The 19,687-nt window shown below is 41.5% G+C and overlaps 1 protein-coding gene across 4 annotated transcripts in view; it reads right to left on the bottom strand.

Moving 5' to 3' along the window:
• FGD5 (FYVE, RhoGEF and PH domain containing 5) overlaps positions 1-19,687 on the bottom strand; it is a 76,106-nt gene that overhangs the window by 40,005 nt on the left and 16,414 nt on the right. For all 4 annotated transcript variants that reach the window (XR_015805936.1, XR_015805937.1, XM_014874292.2 and 1 more), the window contains exons 3-5: positions 9,170-9,299; positions 6,360-6,418; positions 6,219-6,249 (exon numbers count right to left, since the gene is read on the bottom strand). Coding sequence is in view for 2 of the 4 variants with exons in the window: in XM_014874292.2 (XP_014729778.2) it covers positions 6,219-6,249; positions 6,360-6,418; positions 9,170-9,299 (220 nt within the window). In the remaining 2 variants the exon portion in view is untranslated. The remainder of the gene's footprint in view (positions 1-6,218; positions 6,250-6,359; positions 6,419-9,169; positions 9,300-19,687) is intronic.

The raw sequence follows: 19,687 nt of genomic DNA, 5'->3' as shown, positions 1-19,687 counted from the left end.
ACAATTCTAATCTAGTCATAATAGAAATCCTAGTCCTTGCATATTGAGTACAATGACAGGAAAACAGAAGGAGAAGGGAGTATGCCACCATTAATATTGTCTTTGCCAATAATAATTTTAAGTCCTATGGTTTGACCGGCAGTTGCTCTGCAGGTGGGAATTGAGGTTCCTTCTCACTGGCTCATAGCATTGCGTTCCTTGCACCAGGCCTGCATTTGAGCTAGAAACTGGGATGTTCTAGTAGAAAATGGTGATTGTAGAGCAAAGTCACTCTTAAACAGGCCAAGAGAAATATCTGAAACAAATAGCATTTCTGTGAACAAAAAGTGCACATTATACTAGAAGGAACAGACTGCTAGATTGTGGCTGAATTAGAAAAGCTCTGAACACCTGCAGTCAAAGGATTATGGGTGACCTTGATTCCAGATCTTGAAAACAAAGTCTCAACCTGCTCTTTACTGCATTGTCTCATTGGGAGGAACAAAGGTTCTACAAAGCAGAATAGAGCTGAACTGCTTTCCAGATTTTAAATTAGCTTCATGTTGTTGTTAATGAGGTAAAGAAATCTTAACTCAAAAGGACCCAATGCAATGCTTTGAAGAAATTAATCATCTGCTGCTCTTGCAGTCACCTGCCAGAGAAAAACTATGTAAATTTACACCAGGCAGAGGTCGGACGTCTATTGCTGCCATGGCTGAATCAGCTTTTCTGCATATATCTCTAGTCTGTATTAAAGAAAAGGGAAAGGTCTGATGGGTGAATAAATTCCTCTAGGATATTTCTACAATTTTCAAAATAGTGTGAATTTCCACTAGGGAACAACACTGAAAAAAAAATAAAAAGGGAGCGAGTGTGCAGAGCAGATGTATTAGTGGAGAACTGCAGCTATTTTTCTCCCTTAGTCTTCACGTGGGGATACCACCACTTCAGCTACAGAAATCACATCTGCACACAATGTGTTTACCTTGTCCACACCACAACGCCCACCAGCATCCAGACTTCTATGTTTTTCAGCAAATGCATGCATGCATCAACATACATGCATGCAAAATCATTTTACAAGTGTATCTAGAATTGTGATTGCTTCCTCAGTCAAGCTGCTATTTTCATGGACTGATAATAATGGGAAGTCATCATATATGACACTTTGTGAGGGGGCCAGGGAGGACAACAGGAAATCTTGTTGCAGCCCAAATTATGTAAGTCTACACTAATTGCATAAAATGGGGCAGGATTTTACAACCACTCTCACTTTTAGAGTGAAGGTGGATTCAATAGTTTCTACATATTGCAGAATTCAAAACTCTTTTGGACATCTAAGTAATATACCTGAGGGGAGGGTGAAGAGTTCAAAGGTGGAGAAGAGAGCCTCCATATTAAAGCCAAGTGCAGACATGAGGTGCTGTACAGTATTCTATGAACCAAGTCTCACTCAGGGTGGTTCTTGGAGGTATCTCCATCACAGTCAGAAGCCTCTCTCCTAACGATGAAAGCGACACTCCTGAATTAAAAAGTGGCACATCTCCTACAGCAGACTGAATGACCCCTGATGTGTACAGAGCAGTGATCTCATATTTCTCACTACTGGACTCAGCAGGAACAATGACAGTAGAAAATGCTATTGCAGCAGCCACAATTAGTCTCTTATGCTGCCAGGCAGGGTACAATCCAGGTCAGGAACCCTGACCTCAGCACACACTCACATGCAGCCAAATAGACGCATTCATCCAAAACACTGCAAATGAATTTCAGAACCAGCAGACTGTACAGTATGCACTGGGAATACTGTGTCAGTGCAGCTGTTTACTAGGGAATTGTCCTGATCCAGATGTGCTGGTGTGGCTTTCTCCTTCTTTTAAGAGATATACAGATTATCTGAAAGCTATTTTGGCTGCACGTTCTCACTGTGGAAGCTCCCCAGCCAATACATATTTATTTTCCCACTGCTGATGAACACAAGAATGAATAAATAAATAAATGAGAAAAAATTCAGCCTAGTGTAACTGAGGGCAGGCTATTCTTTTGTAACTGTGTGTCCTTAGGCTTTTACAAGAGCTTCAGAGGGCCTACCAGTGAACTAGCTCTTTGTTTAGCCAGCACGTTGCATTCTCTAAAACATTTAATTAGGAAAGTAATGACTTGATTGGTCCAGCAGAACTTTGAACATCATCCAAGAAATTCATAGTAGTAGAAAAGGCTCAGTAAATCATTCACTGGAAGTGTAAATAATTAGAAAGATGCAATGCTGTTTTGTCTTATATGTAGTAGTGGTTCCTAAATTAGGCAGTTATTTTTTGTTCTTGAGAATGTACCACCCACAGGAATTCTGAAAGTAGAGTTTAATCAGTGAGATTTAATCTCAAGTTAGAGGCTTGAGCACTAAGATTACTTTGTTCTTTTCTACTTCCTAAGATTTATTTTGCAGTCATGAACATTGGGATGTCCCGTGTGGGGTTGGATTCCAAAATGCTCTGAAGGCTGGAGAACCAGCATATATCTATTCTTATCATATTCATATCTATATCTTAGGAAGCATTAATCTGGGTCTCTTTGTTTCCAACAGTCGTGGTACATTGTTATGAGTAAGATGCAAACCAGGAAACAGATCCATTTTCTTTTTAAAAGGAGGAGGTGTTGGGGCTGACGTCTTTTCAGAGCTGTTCTTAATTCAGTAAATATCTTGCAGGGAAGAAATAACTACTTCAAAGCGGTTTATGTGCACACAAAGATGATGATTTTGTATATAAAAGCCAAAGGCAAAATAAACATGAACATGGTCCACCACCAAAAATGAAAGGCAAAATAAACGTGACCATGACACACTACCTAGCAAATGCTTTATCTCATACAGACTGGGATCCTGAGATCCCATACAGACTGGGATCTTCAAGCAGTCTCAGTCACATTAAGTTTGATTTGTGTACATCTTGTAAAGCCATTTGAAACAGACCAGCTGAGGGGAAGCAAATAAACCATCTTGGTGATGTGTGAAATTTTAGGCTGAGGATGCCACCCGCAGCATTTTGTTCAGGAGCAAGCACTAAGGAAAGGATGCTGTCAAGTGCAGCCTGCTTTGCTGGGGAAGCATAATAGGAAATAGAATGACAAAACTTGAAGATTAAATGATCCTGAAGGAAATTCAAGGACTAATCAACTTTGGAAAAGCTGTGAGCACCAAGAGGTCAAGAACTTGGACTAAAAGGCCCTGCCAGTTTCATCTGCTCAGACTAGAACGAGTTCTTAACTCACTGCTCCAGAGAAGTGCATTGCCTTTGAGTAGGGCAAGTAACAGCTAACCTTTTAGATTATTATCACTACTACCACACCAACTGATACCAAGTTTGTGAGCTAACACAATGTTTCCAATCTTTCAGTTCAATAGTGGAGTGGGTGTATGGAAATGTCATCATTTTGGCAATCAATCAGTCTCCACTGAAAGGGCAAACAGACTCTGTTATGCTGAATGAACAGCAGCACTAGCCTGGAAATAAGATGGGAAATTGCTCTTGCTTCAGGCTTACGAAAAGTTTTTTTTTCCTTTCTGAAAGTGGCTAGGGTGTGGTTTAGTTCTTTGCCTTTCTTACCGATATGTGGGTTTACATGAGAAAATGAAACTTGAGACTTGATAAGCATTTAGAAACTGTTTTCTTGAGAAAGCTGGTGATGGGAAACAAATGTATGCCTGGGTTGAGGAATGTTGTCAGGGAAGCCTTTGGTCCTAACTGTCCATGAACGGTGTGCTGTACTTTGATAGCAATTTGGTAACTGTGGTCACTCATGGTTGCTTCTGAAATCTGCCAGTGGAGCTTGTGTCAACAGCAAGTGCACAGCAAAGCATGATTTTTTGCTGATATGACTATTCCTAAAACTATTCAAATATGGGAAAAGGAGCAATTAGGTTACTGTAACTTCTAGTATTATGGCAGTATTGAAAATATTGCCTTGGTTAGGCAATATTACCCCTACATTCTAAGGGACTTACATGTTGTAAGATTGGTAATAGTTTCTCTAGATATTCTGAACAATATACTGGGCAACAGGCAAATACAAAGATCCAACATCAGATGGTATGGAAAAGATGACAGTGTTTTCTAGCTTGAACTTGTTTGCAAGGGAGAAATCTGCAGATTATTTCTGAATGCCACTGCAGTAGGTAGGTATCATTTAGACCTCAGCCTATAGCAGTAGAGACAGGGTATGCCAGGGTGACAGGTAATCAATGAACTACAACAACATACCCTCTGAGCCTGTTCCCATAAAGATTTCTGACCTCTTCTAAACCAAAGAGTGCCTGAACTAGCAGATGAGTGAGAAAACAGGCTGCCTGTTTCTCTCTTCTCCCTCATTCTCTGATCCAGGTTCTATTCATGCATCCTCACTAGTTAGAAAGCCAACTCATACAAACAATTACATCTTATCTGAGAAACCAGCCTGTTGGCTCTGCTGAAGAAAAGTCTCCTACAACCCCTAAAGGAGTGTATAGGTCAAGACACATAAGAACTTTTCCACTGTATAAGGAAAAAATTAATCCAGGTTGCTATTTTACCCTTCTTAAACTTCATACAGGTGGTGATTGCTCATCTGTCTGATGGCTCCTTCGAGTTCTAAAATTGATGAGATTTTATTATGTCCCCAGGGAATTGGGACAGGGAACATCACAGGGCATGGTTACAGTTATTCTGACATTTCACAACTTGTAAGGGGCTTAACTTTGCCCACCAGTGCATTCATTCAAGGGTTTACTTTAGGCCCATTTCTTACTTTCATTTGACATATTAACTTCTTTTTTTTTTCTCTTTCTCTTTTCCTTAATTACTTTCATAATTAGGGAATTAATGAGAACATGCAAAATATTCGTAAGATCCCTTTACTTCAGTGGGATGGGCAGGCAGGGAAAAACGTTTCACTACACAGGGATTTACCAGAGAAAATGGAAGGGATGGAGAAAGTCCTGAAGCATTTCTTTCCTGACCAGTAGCAACATAGGCAAGGCAGCCTGACAGTAACATGGTGCTATAGCAGCCTCTTGCCTCTTGCTCTTTTCTCTTTTGCTCTTGCAGGGCAAGATTGCTGAGGCAGAGCAGGTAGAGGCTGTGCTTTGGTTTGTTTTTGTTTCTCTCTGGGCTTAGGAGGGAGTTGCTTCTGGGTGGCAACAGTAGCAACCTGAGAGGCTGCATTTCAAAATCAAAAATTTTCAGGGTGAATTTTGCAACACCTGCCAGCAGCACAAGGCCGGCACTGGTTGAGGTTGGACCACCATTCTTTGTGTGCTTGAGAGTCCGTTTTCTCCGTAGCCCTCGCTGGAACGGGGGTCCGAGAGAGCAGCGCAGCAGCAGCAGCAGCGGCTTGGAGGCTGCAGTGCTGATGCTGGTTGGATGCCGAAGCCGAAGGACCGAGGGAGGCCGGCACTGCAGATTCACCCAGTTCTTCAGTTCCTAAGTTCCAGATGCCAAAGGGTGCCAGCCTCCTTTGTCAATGGGGCTGCTGCCGCTGGACATGAGCAGGGGCAGGGCTGCTGCTGTTTTGTCTCCCCACACGCAGTTGTCTGCGGACGGCGTCGTCTTGGGGCAGGGCTTACTCTGCCCTTTGGAGTTTATCTTTGTTCCTGGGAGAGCTCAGCAACCTTGTAACTAGTATTACTGTTATTTTTTGCCTGTTGCTATTTCCTTTTTTATAGACTGTTTTTTTTTTTTTCACTTATATCTACTCCTCTTCCTTGCTCCTTATTGGCGGAAAGGGATTTGCTAAACCAAGGCGGGGGGGGAACTCATTGTAGAGTATCCGCCTCTTAAATTGTCTTAAACCAAAACAGTGTGACACAGTGTGGATAACCAGAGCATACTGGCTATTACCAATACTGCATTATCAGAAAACAAGAAATTAAATGGAAGTAGAGTGAGTCTATTGAAACCAAATCCCCATGCTTCATAGCTCTATTCCCATCTGTCTCACTCTGAAGAGAGAATGTTCACCCCTGTGGTCACCATCTCCTTCTCTGCACTAGGTTTATTCTGCGTCTTACACCAGTCTCAGCCCCAACAAGCCCCAACTGTTGGCCAACGCTTTTCCCTCTAGATGACAAATAATAGATTTGAATGGTTGAACAGTAAGCCATTCCTTCTCAAATTCACTTAAATCCCTTCAGTGCTTTTATGTCTTTTAAATTGCAGCTAAATAAAAAGTTATCTAGGTTTCAGTGAATAAAATTATTTACTTACCATACGTAAGAACTGGAGCATTTCCACATATCTGGGGAGAGAGATAAACTTTTATTAACTGCCATCAAATGAATTCTGAAGGGTAGAGTGCATAGCTTCAATTTTAGAAGAACAACAGGTAGGTTGTAAAAACAAACTCACACTTTTTCTGAAGACATTAGCTCCTGAGCAATAAGGTAAGCTCTGGACTGGCCTTCTTTCTGTCAACAGAAGAAGTCAGAAGCAATTAAAATATTTCTCATTCTACAAAGTAAAGCAGTGTTAGAGAACTTTTAACTGACATATTTCTATAGTAAAAATAATGACCAGACTTTAATTCTTTGTTGTTCAGTGTCTGGCATCCTGGACTTTCCATGACAGGCCATTTCCCCAATTCAAATATTAGTAATATAGTACAATATAATAGCTGCTAATACAGATGGCAAGTTTGAAAAATGTCTTGTTATTGAAGGAGGAGTGAAATTTTCTGCGGATTTTTACAGGTCCAAAATTTGTCAAAGAAGCAGAAAGTGCTTAACTTTGAACAGCCTAGCTTCACGGCTGTTGAGTATATACCACATGGAAAAGAGAGTTCTCTATCAAAATGGTCATATTCCAAACTGTTCTGACTGCTGTCAGTGAGACCTGTGGAAGCAAATGGGGCAAAGGGCTTTATTGCGTACTAAACAAAGTGTCTAAACTAAATGGCCATAAGTATCTCCAGAATTTGTTCAGTACTTCACCAGACAACATTGTTTGAAATCTCAGAGGCCCCTATTTAACTGGTAGGCATCTTGGAAGACACAAATAACTGTGAAAGAAGCAAACTGTATGGCTCTGAGGTGCAAGTGGCTAACAATGTTATGCTCCTACTTCATGACTCATCCTTATGGTAAAAGATGGCCAAACCATAGAAATATGTACTGAAAAGAAATAGGTACTGGGGAAAGTTTGACTTTTTCAGAAGTGATGAAGTAGGAAGCTAAAACAGTGGTCTAGCAGTTGCAAAGAAAAGCAGCCCTCAGTGACCTAAAGTGGACTCAGGGGAAATGAATGCAGTATCAAGTCTTTGTGGCATTGCTTGCCAGACCAAGTACGCTGGTAAGAAGACTCAGTGAAGCAGAAAGGCAAGGGTCCCTACATGGCTGCCGTGGCCTCCATCTGCTGTGCAAAGGCTTAGAGTAACACCTGGAGGGCAGCTTCTGGAGAGGGAACTGGGAGAGAGCTATAGCACAGGACTAGGTACATGACTGGCTGCAGGGAGTAAAGATCTCTAAAATGCAGGCCGTTTTGCAACCTTATAATAATCACTTGGGCTTTGTTTCAGAAAGTGCATAGTTGAGGGACCTGCACGCACTCCATCCCTTGTTCCCAGAAATCTGTCTACAGACACTGATGTGTATCTCAGAGTTCATTTCCTGGTCAAACAAATTAAATAATAAGTTCCCTGGTTAAACAGCAATTAAATAACACAAGACAGACAAGCATAGAGATACTCTCAGACTTGCTCTAGACAGGCCATGTGACACTGAGGTCCCTGAATTTTGACTAAGGCATACTAATCATAAAGATTGATGGCACTTTGGTGACTTTGCCAGTCACTCCCCTCTGAGCACAGTGCCAGCTCTCAGTGTTGTGCTGACGCAGCTGTTTGCATGACCTTGATCAGAACCAGACTGGTCTCCTTAGAAAACTGAACCAAACTGATATAGCTTAAAAAAATTGTGGGGCTAGGGGCAAAGCTGCCTCCATGGAGCTAAAACGGTGTTGTTTGGCCTAAGACCAGCACAAGTAGATCACAGTACAATTTACCAAACCAGAAGTATTAGTATTGTGCAAGTCACTTCTCTGGAGTACTCTTTTGGAGTACCCTCTGCATTTCAAAGCAGGGTAGCTAGTGAAAACATGGAAGGAGAAGCTCCATTGCTGTGTGTGCCACTAACTTGCCACACTAACATGGACAAATTTCATCTCCTCATGCATTTTACTATGAGTGTGTTGTACTTCAGAGACGGCTCAGCGTAGGTGTATTGTAGATTGATGGTAGTCAGACAAGAGTGTTACTGTCACAATCAGAGGCTCATAGCAATTTTATAAGCTTCAGTCTCTGAGGGACTTCATTATGCCCCTTTTGTCGTTATTATGCACTATGTAGCAGTTCACAGCAGTGCCAATGACAAACTGAGCCATTACAAGAACAATTCACTTTTTCTGTGAATCAGTGAGAGAGAAGGAAAAGCAGTCCAGATCTGTCTTCCAGATCCCATCCTTGAAGAGTTAGATTGCAGCTGTCCTGGAGGATCTGCGTAATTATAGAAATCAAGAGCTGTCCCCTGAACGGCATCTGAATTAGGTGCTTCCTCAAGGCACACAAAGCTGTAATTCTCAACTCCAGCACATTTCAGTTTTGTGTGTGTGCACAATGAGTGCATATTTTAATATGTTAAAGGTTTGCAAAACAGAATGAGTACTGGAGTTTGGAAACCAAGCCCACCCAGTGAAAATGTGTAAGGAGCAGCAAAGACATTCTTATGTACTGCTGCTGTTGAGTCAGTAGCTGCCCTGCTTGTTTTGAGACCTTTGAGACTGCTTACTGTTCTCTGTCTGTATGCAGTGCAGGTCTTCTCCATCTGTCTTTTTTGACTCAATGTAATTTTAAATTCTCAAGATTGCAACTAAATGGTTTGGAGTGAGACATTTTTCCTGTCATTCAAGTCAGGCCTTTCTTGCTCTTTATGTTGTCTCCACTGTCCATCTTCAGACTACATTCTTTGCCTTTTCCATGTGCAGTAGAGGTAAATTATTCCTAGTGCAATGAGGGAGTAAAGGACTGCTGGCTCTGCCATTTCTAAATGAGCACCAGACAAAAAGCAGGAAGAACTGAGAATCCAGGTTCTTCTGCAAATTGCTTTTCCCTCTCCAGGTTTCATGCATTAACCATTTATAGTTGTTCCTTTTTTTTTTTTTTTTACCTTGTTGGTGAGACTGGGATCACCAAGGCTGCTCTCATCATCTTCTGAACTCCTTTGTTCCTCATCTGATGTGGCAATTTCCATTGGTGTCACAGAGACTGGGCACACCTTGTAGGGCTCAGTATAGGCACTGCAGAAAAAGAGAACAGAATAGCTCAGTGGTGTTATTCCCAGACTCGTTGTTGCTCAGACATATAGAATCCCTGCAGAACTGCAGGGCTTGGAAAGCAAGATTTATCAAGCAGGCATTTTTTGGCTGCTAGGTTCAAAGGCAACTATTTAGGCAAGTGTCCTAGGGTGATGTTATGGTGTTTGTATCTCCAATCATGTGTCCTGATTATGTTTGGTATTATGTCCTGTGCTTCCAGGACTGACTCTGAGAGTGAAGCTTTGTTTTGTCTTGTTATCAGCCGGCTCACCTCCCCCATGGTCTATGTTTAGGAGAGGTTTTAGCTCGGTTTGCTTGCTTGCTTGCTTGCTCGCTTCTGCCTCTTTTTCTTTCCTTCGCTTTGCCCTTGCTTTTTGCTTATTAGTTAGTTCAGCTAGGCAGTCCAACCTTTTCCCTGGACTGTTTTCTCTTCCACCCCGTCCCCTCCCTCTCCTGGATACCATCTGAACCTGTTCCGGACGGGGACCTGGGAACCCCAAGAAACACCGGGAGTCTACACTCTGTCACCTGCAGCAGCCATTCCCAAGCGCCAGAGACTGATAACTGGGCGACCACTCGCCAGAGAGACTGAGTTTGTCATCCCTTCAGAACGGTGAAGGAGTTTTTTTGTCAGCTGGTGGTTTTTTTGCCTGTGCTGGGGAGTGTCTTGCTTGTTAAATAAACAGGTTTTTTCTCCCACTCTTCTCTGAGGAAATTCTTCCCGAACCCGGTGGGGTGGGGGGGAGGAGTCGTGGGGTTTGCTGTCTGGGGGCTCCTTCTGGAGGGTTTCCCCCAAATTGCCCAAAACCAGGACAGCAAGCAAAAGATTCTGAAAGGAGCAATGAGAAGTTAACTGAACTTGTTCAAACTTCCCCAAAAGATCAAGGTTCTGGCCCTGTTTGGAGTAAAAACTTCATACTTAGTTGCAGCCAGAACTGCTTTGCTCCTCCCTAGTCGACCCCTCAAAATAGATATAGTAAAATCACACTAACATTTTAAAATGGAAGTTAGATATTGTGACAACGGGTTTTCTGGGAAAACATCAAAAGGATGAGAAAAGTGTAATGGTAATATGAATGCCATCAATTAAACTACAAGATATTCAGGTTCCAGAATGCTTGAGTTGTTTCAAGGGAATATGAATTCAACTCTAGAAACCCAGAGAAAGTTGTGCAGTAAGAGTACTGGACCTGGTGTGAAACACATGAACTCACATGTCATCATCCATCTTTTATGTCTTTGCTCCTGTAATCTCCTAGCACTCCTAGCTTCTGAAGGCTTGAATTGTGCCCAGGAATGACTAAGTGATACTTTTCTTTAGTTCATTAAAAGCACTGCTAACTGCGCTTACTGGAAGCAATAAACTTTAATGCAATGGAAGATGCAAATAAAAGTGTGAGTGTGAACAATAAGGGAAGAAATAGCCTGAGAGTTTGAAGTATCTCAATAGACACTGTAATTCCCAATTATTGCTCTTCCTTGTAGCAATGATTTGGCTGGATGAGAACAGATCCTGGCACATTTTCTGCTGCTCCTTCAGCAATTGCCTGTCATCATTCCAAGACTGAGCCATCACAACAAAGGGAGCAATGGGCCTTCTGGGACAGTCTGGCACCTAATTGACTGAATAAATGCAGGAGGATGCCGTGCAGCAAAAGTCTTTTTAGTTAGCATCAGTTACATTATAATTAGCAGTGCTGCTGATAGGTACAGAGTGGGGAGAAGCACTCTAACTAGTAGATGCACTCTACTAGTTATTTGTGTACTTTCACCTCTGCACGTGTATTGCTACATCTGGAAAAGTGTTCTGGAGTCTGTAGACTCTCTGGTTATCCTGCCCCTAGAGTATGCTTACATTTGACCTCAAATGACCTCAGCGACTGAGGGGAAGGTGAAGCCATCACAGAGAGGGAAGCTGAATTAATCATTGCATTAGCACTTTGTAAATAAAGTCCAGACACAAATCTCAACTCCCTGTGAACCCTGCAGAACGCAGTGTGGGAAGTTTGAGCGCAGATGGTGCATGCATGTAAGAGCACTGTGGAGAACATGATTCACGAATTGACAAATGCTGTATTTTCTCTTGCTTGAATGTGCAATTCTAAAAGAGATACATACCCCTCTTTTAATTTCACATCTGTCCTTCAAATAGCCTTGAAAATTCTAACCCATTCCTCAGCAATGATCACATTTATTTTTAAAGATTTTTAGAAGTTATTCAGTCGGCATTAGTGAGATATAAGGATTTAAGTGGGTGATTTCAAAGTGGCAAAAGTACCCTGCCAAGGTTAATATAATAAGCACATATGAAGACCATGTATTCTTGTTTGCAAAACAATAGAAATGCACTTGGCTGTATGTTCATCTCTTGGCCACACACCCAAGAGATGTCTTGTTTCCTTCTTTAAGTCACCAACTCGATGAGAAAAAACGAAAAGAAAACCCCAAACAGACAAACAAAGAAAACCAACCAAAAAAAAATCTGGGCTGGTGAAAACCTAAACTTAAGCCCTGTGACTTCCACTGGGGTGATATAAGTCCTCTGTACCAGTAATTATACATTGTAATGTAATTGTAATTGTCCTCTGTACCAGGTTGGAGCAGTTTGCTTTCAATGAATTAAGTCACACATCCTAAAGAAAAGCTCATAAATCTGACTTGCATTCTGCTTCGTGGTCTATGCCCCAACAACAATCATGAGGGGAGAAGGGGAATAATCTTTCCTGCAGGGAACCACTCAGCTATGCTTTATGATACCTGTGGAGTATTAATCCTTTCCACCAAGAGGCTCCTTGTATATCTGAAGTGCAACTGGTTAGGCTGTTGAAATATGCTGGCAAAGTCCTTTCAAATGCTAGTGCAGTAGGTCCACCCTAGCACCTGTAAGGTATTTTCATGTGTATTGGGACAGAGTTACAGCATATTTCTACCTTGCAACCAGTTCTGCAGATGACAGTGGAAGTGTGCTAAAAATTTGTTGGTCAGTCAAGAGCAATAGAGCATCTCCTTGAAGCAGTAGACATTTGTGCAGAGTTAAGATGTCATGCAGTTTTAGTGCCACAGTGATCACAGAATGATAGAACAGAATTATAGAACACTTTGGATTGGAAGGAACCTTAAAGATCATCTTGTTCCATGCCCCTGTCACAGGCAGGGACGTCTTTCACTAGACCAGGGCCTCATCCAACCTGGCCTTGAGCACTTCCAAGGATGGGACATTCACAGCCTTCCCAGGCAACCCACCACTCTCTAGGTAAAGAATTTTTTCTTGATGTCTAATATAAATCTCCCTTCTTTTAGTTAAAAGCCATTAACCATTCGTCCTTGTCCTATCACTATCTGCCCATGCAAAAAGACACTCTCACTCTCTTTTAAAAGCTCCCTTCAAGTATTGGAAGACCACAATGAGATCTCCTCAAAACCTTCCCCAGGATGACCAACCTCAGCTCTCTCAGCCTGTCTCCATAGCAGAGGTGCTCCAGCCCTCTGAGCATTTTTTTCCCTCCTCTGGACCTACTTTAACAGGTTCATGTCTTCCTTTTGCTGAAAACTCCAGACCTGTATGCAGTATTCCATCTGGAGTCTCGGGAGAACAGAATAGAGGGGGAGATTCCCTCCATGTTAATCATATGGGAGGGAGCAGGTCAGCGGGAGACTCCTGTGACTGAACTCATCTCAGATCAAAACAAGTGTGATGTGGCCAGTGAGGACATCTAGATTACCCCATCACAGCTCCTAAGCACCTCCATCATTCTCGTGTGTCTGTCCCGGGACAGGGAACTTCTATAATTGGATTTCCATATTACAAAATGCAATTTCTGGAGGAGGACACTGTGTGCCTTATCATTAATCATCATCACCAGTTAACTTGAATTAGTTTCCCTGGACTAAATTGATTTCTTTTTGAGGTAAGTTTCAATGTATTTCAGTCTAACGAAGGGTATGAACAAATGCAGCACCTAAGGAATCTCTGCTGTGTTCATATTTGAAATGAACTAATAATTTGTCTCCATAAAGCATATACTGCATAAAGGATGATACCAGCTAATAAAACTCAAGAGATCAGCAAAGGATACTTTGCTTAATGAGTTCCAAAAACAGTGTCCAGGGTGTGGTGATGTTTCAGCCATTGTGACGTCATTCTGTTAACAGGTATCTGTTCAGCATTAAGACACCCGGCCTACCTGGATTACCTCCTTGCTGCCTCCTTATGGTCTTTCAGTCTATCTCCTCAGTCAGTGTCAGGACAGAGACAGAGAGCATAGTTATTTTCTTTGCATGTGTTGCAAACTGCAAATTGGGTGGTGAAAATTAATTACCATCAATATACTTGAAGGCCAAAGAGCCACAATGTATTTTCTGAAAATTTCCTATTGTTTCAAAAATGCCTGCAAGTAAAGATCATAGCAGTACTTGGCCAAAAATTTCACAAGATGAAGAAAGCAGTAGAAGAGACTAGAAATCACATCCTTGGTCCCATTCTGACAGTGGAACCAGTATATTAAAGGTACTTTTGTCAGTAATTATCACCACAGGGCTCGATGTTTACACATAGTGGCAGTAGGAAGAAAGTGAACTGCCTGGCTTTCGGAGGTAAGCACTGACTTCTGCTCTGCCTGTTGTGGGGTAACAGAATGCCTTTTTGTTGAGGATGTTTCATCCATTAATTAGTGAAACCATGTTTCTGGTCTACTAAAAGACAATCCTTTCAAACATTTGCTGAAGACAGAATGGCTGTGGTGTTGAGTTCATTTAGACCTAGATCTGCCAAAGCTCTGAAATGAATGACAGTTATGACCCTAAAAGCTTTTCTGTGTGTATTGGTGATTGCATTGGCAATTATTTGACCTGACTCAGCAAAGCAAGCTTATAAGAACTACCTCAGAAGGTATAAACAGTTACTCTTTCTCTGTAGAGTACATTCTCTGCAAGTGTGTCTTCTCTGAAGCCAGGTGAGTGGTGATGAGCTTGACACATCAACTCAGATCTCATATGTTAAATTTACAAATGACTACTAAATTGCTGCCATAACCTTCACATCCACAGACCCACCCTGTGCCCATTTTAGTTCCTCTGTCACAGGAATCTTAGCTTGTAACTAATTATAATATATTGGATGCAAGACCAGAATCTCACCTGGACAGAGCTGGGTTATGCAAAACCCACATCTATAAAATTTACGCCATCCAGTGGAAAGGAAAAATAATCAAAATCTGCAAAGACCCCAACCCTCCACTGCTGGGCCAGGAGGATTGAATCCAGCTTTTTTCTGCATGCAGTATCCCTATTCCTATGTCAAGTGCCAAGCCCAGTAGCTACTAGTTCAAACTCTCAGACAGTGACATTCTTATTGCTAAAAATTAAAATCATGTGAACTCAATGCAGTGATAGTAATTTGGGAGATGCAATAGGGTGCTGAAGTACGCTGTTTTATTAAAACTGATTATTTATTTTCCTGTATCCATTTGTAAATGATTGTTTTAATTCATTCTGCAAAAGGAAGGCTCATTACTAAAGGAAATTAAAGTCCAAACGTATTTAAAGCCAATAAAAGGAAATGCCTATTAGTGCAGCATGTGTCTAGCCAGCCAGTTCCCTATGGCAGATCATCAAGGCAAATATTGTTTCTGACGTCTGAAAAGGGCAAAAAAGACATGATGTCTGCTAATAACATACACAGGCTGTCAAGGCAAGGTAACACAGCGATAATCACATTTCACACTCTGAGGCACAAGCTGTTTGCCTGCCAAGGCCAGAAAGCTGCTCTTTCAAATTCCACAAGCATTTCAATTTGAATTTTGCTCTTTCTTGCCTTGTTGCGGCGCAGATTACAGGGGAGGAGAAGAGGATTTTTGGTCAGGTGCATAAGGCTTTTGCTGTTTTCCAGGCAAGATTAGGGACAAAACTCTTCCAGCTTCAACCTATGCTCCTGGAGACGCTCACAGAACAACAGCGCTGGTGCAGGTCTAGTTTTGGAAGAGAATGCATGAAGTGAGGAGCACAAAGGTGTTTGGGCTTTTTCTTAGGGAATGTCCTATGGCCCAGTCTGGGGCACTATGAGTAGAGAAGGGATAAGAGAAAGCCTGAGAGTGAGGTTTCACTAACCATGTCCCAGACGTGCTAGGATGGATGGCTTTGAGGCTTTTTCTTTGAGGCACCTGCGTAGCCAATCCACACTTAAGGCTCAGTGACCTACCCTGGGGTGCACCACTGTCTGTGAGCACCACTACTCTCTCCAGTCCTGTGGCTTTAAAACACTAGGTGAAACAAAGCAGCAGTAAAAGCTGGACATGCCTGAAAGCAAAACAGTGTCCTTGGGCCTTGGACAAGTGTCATAGCCCCTTCCTGCTCTCCCAGGCGTGAGGGAGAGGCAGTGAGCTGTGGTGGCCTCGTCTTGTGCTCAGCCTGGCCCTCTGGCTCTTGTCCTGCATTTCCTGTAAACAGGGAGCAGTTCCTCCCCAGAGATGACCTGGCAATGAACTAGCAAGAGCTGACGCTCAGCTGCACCACACCCAGCGCCCCACCGTGCCAGAAGGTACAATGGGGCAGCCGATAATACATAATACATTATTAAAGGCAGCTCTACCCTGTAGAGACTCCTTTGAACATATTATTTATATCACATGTCAGGCACATCAGAGCTTTTACTTTCAATAAATCATTAGATTCACAGGCACCCCAGAGCTTTTATATCCATCAGCCCCAGCAGTTTTCCTTAAGATTCTTTTTATGCTTCTCTTTTCCTTCTTTCCCTTTCTAAATCCCAGCCCTGTTGATCTCTATCACCCTGTCATTCCCCATCTGTTGTAACCTTTTGCTATGTTGAATCCTTGCAAAGGAGATGGGCATAATGAAGACCTGAGTGTTTGGCAGTGACAGAAATACTGTGCTATGAAACTCTTCTTCCTTCTGAAACCTGCACACCATACATCTGGATTATATTGAAACTCCATTCTGCATTTCTGTCAAGGGACAGAAGATAACAAGGAACACATCCACTAATTATCAGGATGGGTTTCAAATTATTTGCTGCGTGACCCTTAGTCACAGCACAAATGCCTCTAACTGTGAAACCTCCCAACCCTTTTGCCCTATTCTCCCCTATAAAATGACTTATCTCAGTGACAGTCTGACTTTGGATATAATGATGTAAAACTGGGGAGGATTCACCCTGACTTCAGTGGAGTTACATTGTATTTATACTTGTGATCTTTGAGCAGCATAAGACCCTCTGATTTCACTCTGAACCCTGAGACTTATTCCTATCTGTAAATCAGTGATGGAATAAGCCAAGCACCTAGTATGTCATTAATAAAGAGAAGGAAAAGATATAAGTAAAAAATTACTTTCAGCTGGTCACCTGATGGTCATCTCAGAATATGAGAAGTGCACTCTCTGGGGAGACCACTGTCTGGGAATCAAAGCTGAAACTGCTGCTCTACAACAAATTCTTTGTTTTGATCTTTGGCATGTTTCTTAACTTTGTGCTTTGTCAGTCAGTTGTGTATGGTGGGTAATCCCAGAGCAGTGTCATGTTTCGAGTACAGGTTAGACCGAAAGCTTTGGACACTCTGGATCCCTATCAGGGTCTAAACCAGAACTGCTTTGTCCATCTCCCTTGAGTCACAGTTTTACTTCTCTTCTTCCTGTTTACTGCAAATTAAAAGGGATTTCACTTTGTCCTTAAGACAGAGGTATGGGTACCTCAGGATTATGCCCATGCTTAAGGCACAGAGTAATGCTTTCATTCTTGTGGCCAAGCTGAGATACAGAAATCTACTTGGAACTATTTATCAGCTTGCTAGTATTGCTGTTTTCTGCTGGCAGTGAGAGTTGTTGAGTTATAGGCTGTCAGTGGCTTTCAGTCAGCCACACTGGTGATTTCTGCACAAAGGCACACACTGGAGAAGAACACCAATAGTGAAAGATTTAAGAAGTCCTGCTTGCCCAAATAATTAGAATCCATAAAAACACAGCAGATAGACACTTCAGAAAAAGGTATGAATCAATCATTTTGTGGGGGTTTCACAAATGCAGCCAAGCAGATCCAAGGCTTGTTTGTTACACACTGGGTTCCCCTGGAGATGTTTCCATGTCGGTGGATGGTTCTGCTATCTTACAAGCGTAAGAAACAGGCTTAAAATTTTATGTAGGTAAGAATCTGGTCCATATGTGTTTCATAGCTGCACAAGGAGCTTATTGACTACAGTGAGTTACACAGAACTAGAACATCTTTACAAGTCCTCTTCCTTAATGTGTCTAGGTTTCTACGCTACAGCAGTTGCTCTGTATTTTGCACATCCAGTCCTGAAACTCTGACTGTTGATTGTACACTGTTGATTCTGGAATCTAGCCTGGACAAGATGTGATTAGATGTCAGTTAGGCAAATGTGATCATCATGGATTCAACTCATTAGAATCCTTTCAGAATATCCAGTTCAACATAATTGTAAGTGATAATAATAGTGAAAACTCAAAGGAGGATGCCATCTTGGAAATTGTGTCAGTGAAACACACATAAAAAAACTGAACTTGAATGAATCATGATTTGCTGCAGACAGACTTTTTAGTGATCTGTTTATTAATAGAAATCTGAATTCTTGGCACCCGATTCCAAAAGACATCAGAATTGGTGGAAGAGAGAGGTGTTGGTTTTTGTGGTAGAGAACATTGCCTTTTTTTAAAGCTGTTTAGAGTTGTATTGGGAAAAGACTTAAAATTAGTATTCCTAGAGCCTTTTAGATTACAGAGAAAATGATACTTCCAATGCAGATAACGAGTTTTTGGGTTTTTTTTCCTTTCTTTTCAAAAAAAGCATATTTAAAAAAAAATTAGGAAAAGTAGCAGTAACACAACACCAATACTTTACAAAGTCTGAACTGTTATGATAGACAAAACACTAATTTCTTGCAAATAGTACCTTGCTTAGAAGTGAAGTTACAAACACCTCGCACAATAATGAGTCTTAATACAAGAATTATCTCTAAGCATTGTTATGGTATTACTGAATTCAATTTCATTTGGGCGTAAGTAGAAAACAGTTGGTTATGCACATAGCGGAGTAACGGCAGAATATGGAATTTCAAAATTGGTATTAGGAATGGTAGGACACCCTTGGTTTGTAATGCCAAATTCCAAAATGGAAATGATGCTTGTAATGTATGGCTCTAAGAGATCCCCTTCAATGCAGTAACATCAATCTGTCAGATCCAGCAGTAGAAGAGTGCCCAAAAGTGCAGAATGTAGAATGGAAAACTCTGATTAGTGCAAAGTGTGGAGTGTTAGCTCAGTTCGTATAGGAATTGACCAGGAGATCACTGTTTTTTTGTTGCAACATCTGAGGTATAGGAATTTATTTTTGAACTGCAGACAATTGAAAAGAAATTATTTCAGATGTTGTAGAAATGAAACAGGACTGTGTCCATTTTTTGGGTTTTGAGACCAAGACCTGTGGGTATTTCATTCTCCCTGTGGCTGGTGTTTTAGGCATTGGGTTGTGAGAAACTCAGAATCTAATTACCACTGCTGACTGATTCAAAGTCATCACTCAAAGTGATCTGGAAAACCAGACCTACAAGAAGCAGAGACTACCTTTTCTATATCTTAGGTTACAGTATATAGGAGCTCCTTTAAATTCTGTCAAAACAGACGTATGGTTCACATACAATTCTTTTGTGAATGTTTCCCTTTTGGAAAATGTTTCAGCTCATTCTGATTTCAGGTTCTAGCATAAATCATCAAGGCAGTCAAATCACAAATTGCTCTTCGCATCCTCAGAGGTACAAATGTACCCTAAATGAGCATCTGACATAGTATAATTTATCATCCAGACTCCACTTATATAGCCACTTTTCCAACTATGACACATTTACTAATGTTCTTCTGACTACAAGTCCTGGATCCTCTTAGAAAACGATGATACATTTCACAAAATAAATCTGTCTGTTAACATGGCACATATCATAGATTGGAGATTAGGGATATGGTCCTGATCATTACTACTTTGTTTATTTTTTGGCAATGTAATTTAGTCACTAAAACTTGGTACTAGAGTCTTTGTATTCTCTTTTCCTTTTGTTGCCAGTTCGTCATTCTGTACTTTCCATGGAAAATACTCACAGTAAATTCAACATAATGAACACCATGCTGCCCTGCAGGACTCTTAAGATGGAAGGCAAGTTGTTATTTCCCTCTACTACCAGGATCAATTGCTTTATCAACACCATGCAGCCAAATCTGGGGACGAACCAGGGGGCAAATGCAGTGAAGCTAGGATCAAGTGAACTTTTCGTTTTCTTGCATTTCAGGGACTTGCCTGGTTGTTAAAACAGAGTATTTCCAGAAGGAGAAAAACAGAGCTTAACTGCTAA

Source organism: Sturnus vulgaris, chromosome 11 (assembly GCF_052056855.1).
Source record: "Sturnus vulgaris isolate bStuVul1 chromosome 11, bStuVul1.hap1, whole genome shotgun sequence".
NCBI lineage: Eukaryota > Metazoa > Chordata > Aves > Passeriformes > Sturnidae > Sturnus > Sturnus vulgaris.
The sequence above is the reverse complement of the archived record's forward strand: the minus strand, read 5'-3'. Positions and strand labels throughout refer to the sequence as shown.